This window comes from Nerophis ophidion, linkage group LG02 (genome assembly GCF_033978795.1).
Source record: "Nerophis ophidion isolate RoL-2023_Sa linkage group LG02, RoL_Noph_v1.0, whole genome shotgun sequence".
Lineage (NCBI taxonomy): Eukaryota > Metazoa > Chordata > Actinopteri > Syngnathiformes > Syngnathidae > Nerophis > Nerophis ophidion.
Genome location: NC_084612.1, coordinates 76,034,312 through 76,043,659, shown reverse-complemented (window position 1 = coordinate 76,043,659; position 9,348 = coordinate 76,034,312). Strand labels below are relative to the sequence as shown.

The following is a 9,348-nucleotide window of genomic DNA, read 5'->3' as shown; positions in this document are numbered from 1 at the left end:
CATATTGCCAATTATTTTGTTGTTCTTGTAAAATAGTGACATTTTCTGAGAAAAATATTACTTTTTTCATAATTTTCCAAAGTAAAATTCAGGTTATTATTACAATATTTCCATTTTTTTTTCAATTTTGTTATAAAATTGTGACTTTTGTCGGGTAAAATTACGACTTTTCATAAAACTGCCAACATGTTAAGCTTTTCTTGTAAAATTGCGACTGTTGTTGAGTAAAATTCCAACTTTTATCATCATTTTGCACAAATGTTCAGTTTTTCTTGTAAAATTTTGACTTTTATTATAAGACTGCCAAAATTCGAAGTTTTTCTTGGGAAATTGTGACCTTATAAAATTTGGAACAATTTCTCATATTCTACCTGTTTCTGGAATATTGCAATATTTTCTCGTAAAATTATGACTTTTTTCACGCAAAATTATTACTTTTTAATGCAAAATGGTGACATTTGTCATATAAAATTCTGACTTTAATCACAATATTGTCAGTTTTTTGGTGTTGTTGTAAAATAGTGACATTTTTTGAGTAAAATTATGACTTGTCATAATTTTTCCAAGTAAAATTCAGATTATTACAATATTGCCAAAAAATTTTTAAGTTTTCTTATAAAATTTGGACTTTTGTCGAGTAAAATTACAACTCTTTTCATAAAACTGCCAAAATGTTAAGCTTTTCTTGTAAAATTGCGACTGTTATTGAGTAAAATTCCAACTTTTATCATAATATTGCACAAATGTTCAGTTTTTCTTGTAAAATTTTGACTTTTATTATAATACTGCCAAAATTCGAAGTTTTTCTTGGGAAATTGTGACCTTCTTATAAAATTGGGAACAATTTCTCATATTCTTTATGTTTCTGGAATATTGTAATATTTTTTTGTAAAATGATTACTTTTTTTATGTAAAATTATACATTTTTAATGCAAAATGCTGACATTTGTCATAAAATTATGACTTTGATCACAATATTGCCAATTTGTTGTTGATCTTGTAAAAAAGTGAAATTTTCTGAGAAAAATTATGACTTTTTTCATAATTTTCCAAGTAAAATTCAGATTATTATAACAATATTGCCAACATTTTCAAGTTTTCTCATAAATTGTGACATTTGTCGAGTAAAATTCCAACTTTCATTATAATATTGCACAAAGGTTCAGTTTTTCTTGTAAACTTTTGACTTTTATTATAATACTGCCAAAATTTTAAGTTTTTCTTGTGAAATAGTGACTTAATAAAATTGGGAACAATTTCTCATATTCTACCTGTTTTTGGAATATTGCAATATTTTCTCGTAAAATGACTTTTTTGTAATGTAAAATTATTACTTTTTAATGCAAAATGGTGACATTTGTCATATAAAATTCTAACTTTGATCACAATACTGCCATTTTTGTTGTTGTAAAATAGTGACATTTTCTGAGAAAAATTATGACTTTTTCCATAATTTTTCAAAGTAAAATTCAGATTATTATTACAATATTGCCAAAATGTTCAAGTTTTCTTATAAATTGTGACGTTTGTAGAGTAAAATTATGACTCTTTTCATTAAATTTGCAAAATGTTAAGCTTTTCTTGTAGAATTGTGACTGTTATTAAGTAAAATTCAAACTTGTATCATAACATTGCACAAATGTTCAGTTTTTCTTGTAAACTTTTGACTTTTATTATAATACTGCCAAAATGTTAAGTTTTTCTTGTGAAATTGTGACCTAATAAAATTAGGAACAATTTCACATATTCTACCTGTTTTTGGAATATTGCAATATTTTCTCATAAAATGACTTTTTTTTTCATGTAAAATTATTACTTTTTATTGCAAAATGGTGACATTTGTCATATAAAATTCTAACGTTGATCACAATACTGCCATTTTTGTTGTTGTTGTAAAATAGTTACATTTTCTGAGAAAAATTATGACTTTTTTCATAATTTTTCAAAGTAAAATTCAGATTATTATTACAATATTGCCAAAATGTTCAAGTTTTCTTATAAATTGTGACGTTTGTAGAGTAAAATTACGACTCTTTTCATGAAATTTGCAAAATGTTAAGCTTTTCTTGTAAAATTGCGACTGTTATTAAGTAAAATTCAAACTTGTATCATAACGTTGCACAAATGTTCAATTTTTCTTGTAAAATGTTGGCTTGCCTTGAGGAAAATTACGACTTTTATTATAATACTGCCAAAATTCTAAGTTTTTCTTGTGAAATTCCAAATCATTTTTCACAACAAGCTTTTTTTATATTTGCATAGTATGTATGTATTATTCATGTTGGAAATACACATCTTCATATATCTAGAAAGGCTGGTCCTAAAAAGGAAGGCATTTTTCTCAGGTCTTAAGAAGGTAGCAAGTACAAGAATGTGTTTGTGTGTGTGTGTGTGTGTGTGTGTGTGTGTGTGTGTCAGAGGTTGTAATGGTTGCGTAATCGTGCGGACGTCTGGCGTCATGAACCTCGCCATCAATGATCCGTCAGTCACATGGGTAATTCCCCGTTGTTTGGGGAAAGAGAGGCCAGGTTTCAGAGGACATTAAAATGTGCGGAGAAGAAGGCTTTGCAATAAAACTGTCAGTGAAATCGCAAAGGTAGGTTTTACTGTCTTTGCACTTTTATAACTGTGGAGAGGAGGAGCCGGCGAACGAGCAGCGGGGCAGGCCACGCTGGAGCCCGGCCCAAGATGGCGGCGAGGAGGCGGAGAATGCGGCTGAGCGGAGAGGCGGGTTGTGCCGGGAGAGACGCTACGAGCGAGATCAGGTGCGTGGCTCGCACACCGGGACACAATTAACTCATCTCCTCATGATGTGTAAAAGGGGAGAAGGAGGAGAGATCGGGGCAGAAGGAGGAGAAGAGCCCGCAGCAGCGAACGAGAAGCAGAAACAAAGAGCAGCAGGAGCGGCGACGGCACAAAAGACTTCCTTGAAAGTAAAATTAACGAGTCAAACCTGAAAAAGAGATGTCCTTCCTTGGTGGTCAGTGGAACCCGAGCGACGACAGTGAAAGTCGTTCACAATAACGGTCACGCAGAAGCATTTTTGTTGTGTGTGAGTGTGTTTTGGTGGTGTGTATGCAGATTTGAAATACCTCTTGGACGCACCACGGAGCTGACCGGAGGAAGGAGACACCTTGCAGTCATGGAGGGTTAGAGAGAAATGATAGATTAGTGCAACTTTATTGACAATCACTTTGTCCTGCTTTGATTGGTCGCTGGTCGGAGACCAGGATTCCAGTCACCACACCGACTACAGTTTTTACTGGTCCAGGTCCAGAATCTTTGGAGGTTCTTCTGGTTCGGCATGCTCCGGTCCCTGACTGGCCTCCTGCAGGAAGGACAGTTGGAATTGAAGCTGAGATCTTCTTAATGTCAGCCGGAAATTTTTTTTAGCCTTTGAGAATTCCAGTAACTCGATAAGAAAAGTGCATTCGATGTGCCAATGATTGATGTGATGATGCAATCTACCGAGGGTCACCTCGCAATTATGGCTGCCCACTTCAAGTCATGTGAAGGGCCACTTAAAAATGAAGTGACGGTTCACTTTAAATGGCATGGAAATGCCACTTTAAATGATGTGAAAGACCACATTTAATGGTGTTGCGGGTCACTTAATGGGGAACATTATCACAATTTCAAAAGGGTTAAAAACAATAAAAATCAGTTCCCAGTGGCTTGTTGGATTTTTTAAAGTTTTTTTTCGAAATTTTATCGGTCCCCGAATATCCCTAAAAAAAGCTTTAAAGGGGAACATTATCAGCAGACCTATGTAAGCGTCAATATATACCTTGATGGTGCAGAAAAAAGACCATCTATTTTTTTAGCCGGTTTCCGAACTCTAAATGGGTGAATTTTGGCGAATTAAACGCCTTTCTGTTTATCGCGCTGGAGGCGATGACGTCAGAATGTGACGTCGCCGAGGTAACACCCCACCATTTTCATTTTCAACACATTACAAACACCGGGTCTCAGCGCTGTTATTTTCCGTTCTTTGGACTATTTTTTGGAACCTTGGAGACATCATGCCTCGTCGGTGTGTTGTCGGAGGGTGTAACAACACTAACAGGGAGGGATTCAAGTTGCACCACTGGCCCGAAGATGCCAAAGTGTCTGCCACCAGACCCCCATTGAATGTGCCAGAGTGTCTCCACATTTTAACGGCGATGCTAAGGCAGACATGGCACAGAGATGTATGGATAACCTGCAGATGCATTTGCAACGATAAAGTCAACAAAATCACAAAGGTGAGTTTTGTTGATGTTGACTGCCAGCTAATCGATGCTAACATGCTACGCTAATCGATGCTAACATGCTATTTACCGGCGGTGCTAAAGCAGACATGGCACAGAGATGTATGGATAACCTGTAGATGCATTTGCAACTATATTACGTTTCCTTCCACCCACATTTAATGCGAAACAAACACTTACCAATCGACGGATTTAAGTTGCTCCAGTGTCACGAGATGCGAAAGTCCTGATTGTTTGGTCCGCACATTTTACCGGCGATGCTAACGCAGCTATTCGGCCATGCTATGGCTATGAATAGCGTCAATAGCTATTCGCTCAATAGCTTCAGTTTCTTCTTCAATACTTTCATACTCCAACCATCCGTTTAAATACATGCGTAATCTGTTGAATGGCTTAAATCGCTGAAATCCGAGTTTGAATCCGAGCTAATGTCGCTATATCTTGCTGTGGTATTCCCATTGTTTGTTTACATTGGCAGCACTGTGTGACGTCACAGGGAAATGGCCGGTGTCTTCGCAGAGAGCCGAAAATAAGGCACTTTAAAGCTTTATTTAGGGATATTCCGAGACCGGTAAAATTTTGAAAAAAACTTCAAAAAATACAAGTCACTGGGAACTGATTTTTATTGTTTTTAACCCTTTTGAAATTGTGATAATGTTCCCCTTTAAAGTGCTGGAAAGTGGCAATAATACTGTCAAAGTTGAGGAATGCTCATCAAACACTTATACGGAACATCCCACAGGTGTGCAGGCTAATTGCGAACAGGTGGGTGCAATGATTAGGTATAAAAGCAGCTTCAATGAAATGCTAAGTCATTCACAAACAAGGATGGGGCGAGGGTCACCACTTTGTAAGCAAATTGTCAAACAGTTTTAGAACAACATTTCTCAACGAGCTATTGCAAGGAATTTAGGGATTTTACCATCTACGGTCTGTAAAATCATCAAAAAGTTCAGAGAATCTGGAGAAATCCCTGCACGTAAGCGATGATATTACAGACTTTTAATCCCTGCATAAAAAAAAACGACATCATGTGTAAAGGATATCACCACATGGGCTCAGGACCACTTCATAAAACCACTGTCAGTAACTACAGTTGGTCGCTACATCTGTAAGTGCAAGTTAAAACTCTACTATGCAAAGCCAAACCCATTTATCAACAATATCCTGAAACGCCGACGGCTTGGCTGGGCCCAAGATCATCTAAGATGGACTGAAGCAAAGTGGAAAAGTGTTCTGTGGTCTGACGAGTCGACATTTCAAATTATATTTGGAAACAGAGGACGTGGTGTCCTCCAGAACAAAGAGGAAAATAACCATCCGGATTGTTATAGGCGGAAAGTTCAAAAGCCAGCATCTGTGATGGTATGGGGGTGGGGGTGGGGGGGGGGGATTGCCCACATATGCGGTCCTCTCCAAGGTTTCTCAGTCATCATTGTCACTGTCACCGACGTCCCACTGAGGTGAGTTTTCCTTGCCCTTATGTGGGCTCTACAGAGGATGTCGTTGTGGTTTGTGCAGCCCTTTGAGACACTAGTGATTTAGGGCTATATAAACATTGATTGATTGATTGAATTAGTTTCCTCAGTTCCCAAACGTTTATTGAGTGTTGTTTAAAGAAAAGATGATGTAACACAGTGGTGAACATGCCCTTTCCCAACTACTTTGGCACGTGTTGCAGCCATGAAATTCTAAGTTAATTATTATTTGCAAAAAATAAATAAAGTTTATGAGTTTGAACATCAAATATCTTGTCTTTGTAGTGCATTCAACTGAATATGGGTTGAAAAGGATTTGCAAATCATTGTATTCTGTTTATATTTACATCTAACACAATATCTCAACTCATATGGAAACAGGGTTTGTAAAAGGTAAAAAGGTATATGTGTTTAAAAATCCTAAAATAATTTTTAAGGTTGTATTTTTCTCTAAAATTGTCCTTCTGAAAGTTATAAGAAGCAAAGTAAAAAAAATTAAATGAATTTATTTAAACAAGTGAAGACCAAGTCTTTAAAATATTTTCTTGGATTTTCAAATTCTATTTGAGTTTTGTCTCTCTTAGAATTAAAAATGCCGAGCAAAGCGAGACCAGCTTGCTAGTAAATAAATACAATTTAAAAAATAGAGGCAGCTCACTGGTAAGTGCTACTATTTGAGCTATTTTTATTTAGAACAGGCCAGCGGGCGACTCATCTGGTCCTTACGGGCGACCTGGTGCCCACGGGCACCGTGTTGGTGACCCCTGATCTAATTAATTAATTTGGTGTACAGCCCCTTGTTTTTAACCGTGGTTGTTGTCAAAAGGCTTGATAAATAAAGTTGGATGGTATAAACCCTGGTCAAAGATCGCTTACTTGACATGAGGTCATGGATTTGTTTGTAAAATCCAGGTAAAAACCAGTCAGGCTGTGGTTGGCCAACTCACCCCAAAGGGCTCGGCGAAGGCCCTGGAGCCGCTGTACAAAGGGTTCGGGATGGAGACCAGGGCAGGCTTGCTGGAACCCCCAGCAGGATTGTCCTCGTCGTCGTTCTGTCAAAAGCGGGGCGAGTTTTGTCGTTAGAGCGCCATCCGGCCGACCGGGGGAGGGGAGTGAAAGTGTCTCACTTTGAAGTACTGGAAGCGGAAGGCGTCCGTCTTGTGCTTGAAGACGTAGTAGGCCAGCCCCGCCAGCACGCCCGCCAGCAGCAGCGACACCAAGATGGCCGACACCGTGCCGCTCGAGTGGGCGTGGCCACGGGCAGCGTGGTGGGACACCTGGAAAATGAACGATGGCGTTACTTTGGGGGGGGGGAACCACACCTGGTAACCATGACGACCAGAGGGAGATTACAACCAGCTCATTTTTAAAAATGTCGGCCATTTTGCATCACATGTTAAAAGTCCCCTATCGACATTTATCAGCAGCACACCGACGTTTGGAACTCAATAAGTGAGCCATTAAGTCTCTGCCCCGGGTGTTGCTTAGCAACAACAAAATCATACTTGCAAACCCTCCCGGATTTTCCGGGAGACTCCCGAAATTCAGCCCCTCTCCCGAAAACCTCCCGGGACAAATTTTCTCCCGAAAATCTCCCGAAATTCAGGCGGAGCTGAGTGAGGACCGCCTGTTTTCACGTCCGCTTTCCCACAATATAAACAGCGTGCCTGCCCAATGACGTTATAACTGTAAAATGATCGAATTCTTGGTTTCTTATGTGGGGTTTATTGTTAGGCAGTTTCATTAACGTCCTCCCAGCGCGGCAACAACACACAACAACAGCAGTCACATTTTCGTCTGCCGTAAAGCAGTTCGTCTGCTGTAAACAGCAATATTGTGACACTCTTAAACAGGACAATACTGCCATCTACTGTACATGCAAATGGTTAGAAAAATAGTGACATAAAATAGAACAAGGATGGATAATTCAACCCTTAACTAAACAATGAGTAGATGAATGTTATGTGTGTGTATATGTGCATATAAATGAACACTAAAATTCAAGTATTTCTTTTATATATATATATATTCGATACATCGCGGGTTTGTCTCTGTGCGATGTAGAAAATAACTATATGGTGATATTGGAGTATACGTTCTCACACAGTGCTGGCATTACACTACAGGCTATTCCCACTCCTTCTCATGCCTCCTTCTTACAGACACCAAGCGCAACTTCTTACATACGTCACGTTATACGTCACATACGTATACGCCCTCGCGGAGCAGAGAGGTAGCAGCATCGGTAACGTTAGGTGTGATGCTAGCGGAGTGGTGTGAGTGGCAATACGAGAGAAAGAAGGAAGAATGAACTCCCAAGAAAAACAGCAAGGGGTCCATCGTCTGGCGGTGGTTCAGCTTCAAGTGGGAATATGTCGAACAGACAACCGTCATTTGTCAACGTAGGGCAAAAGCGTTGCTACAAAAAGTAGCATTGCTGCTAATATGTAGCATCATTTGAAAAGTCACCCACTAGAGCAGGGGTGCCCATTACGTCGATCGCGAGCTACCAGTCGACCGCGGGGGGTGTGTCAGTCGATCTCCAGCCAGGCTTTAAAAAAAAATAGACCTAAAAATTAATGATCATCAATCTTCACCAAGACGTCACTTAAATGACATTCACGGTACCGGAGGTTCTTGTGAGATGACGCTGGCTGCTGCAAGATCATTATTATGAAAATATGACCGAGAGGAAGGCGAGAAACACTTTTTATTTCAACAGACTCTCGCGCCGTACCTTCCGTCAAAACTCTAAAGGCCGACTGCACATTTCCTATCTTCACAATAAAAGCCCTGCTTCATGCTGCCTGCGCTAACTAAATACAGAGTCTCGGAAAACTGGCGTGCACAAGCGATCCCTCAGAAAGCTGGAGTGCACATCACTTGTGCACGCCAGCTTTCCGAGACTCTTATTTTGTTAGCGCAGGCAGCATGAAGCAGGGCTTTTATTGTGAAGATAAGAAATGTGCAGTCGGCCTTTAGAGTTTTGACGGAAGGGATGGCGAGAAAGTCTGTTGAAATAAAAAGTGTTTCTCGCCTTCCTCGCTGTCATTTTTTCATAATAATGAACTGGCAGCAGCCAGCGTCATCTCACAAGACCCTCGGGTGCCGTGAATGTCAATCAAGCAAGCTACGGAATTTGCCGCCAATGTTTTTCTTGTAAAGTGTATGGAAGCTGGATGAATTAGATGCCAAAAACCAACCACTTTCATGTGGTATTGTACAGAAAGGACTACTTTTTTTCTCCTCCATTTGAAAATGTGGGCGTTATCATCATTACTGTCTGATTCCAATCAATGCAAGTCATCAGAATCAGGTAATACACCAACTTATATTCTTGTCTTTGTGAAAGAAAGACATCTATATGTGTTACACATGCTTGTATTATCATTAAACACATTTAACTTGTTTACAAAAATGTCTCTTTTATAAATAAATAAATATAAATGATATAAGAGAAGTTAAGTCCCTACCTTTAGTCAAAAGTGATTTATGACCCCCCATAAAACAGTGATTTATGACCCTCAAGGTCAAAGGTCAATGATTTATGAGGGGTCAAGTTCAAAGGTTAATGATTTATGAGGGGGTCAAGGTTAAAGGTCAAGGTTAAAGGTCAGGTT

General features: G+C 39.1%; 1 protein-coding gene across 1 annotated transcript; it reads right to left on the bottom strand.

The window, feature by feature from the left end:
* Positions 1-3,161: 3,161 nt before the first annotated feature.
* On the bottom strand, positions 3,162-7,061 carry LOC133548263 (mucin-2-like). The gene is made up of 4 exons (XM_061893580.1): positions 7,051-7,061; positions 6,856-7,005; positions 6,676-6,780; positions 3,162-3,328 (listed from the first exon to the last, which is right to left on the bottom strand). The coding sequence occupies exons 1-4, from the start codon at positions 7,059-7,061 to the stop codon at positions 3,190-3,192; spliced, it is 405 nt and encodes a 134-aa protein (XP_061749564.1). The 3' UTR covers positions 3,162-3,189.
* Positions 7,062-9,348: the final 2,287 nt, after the last annotated feature.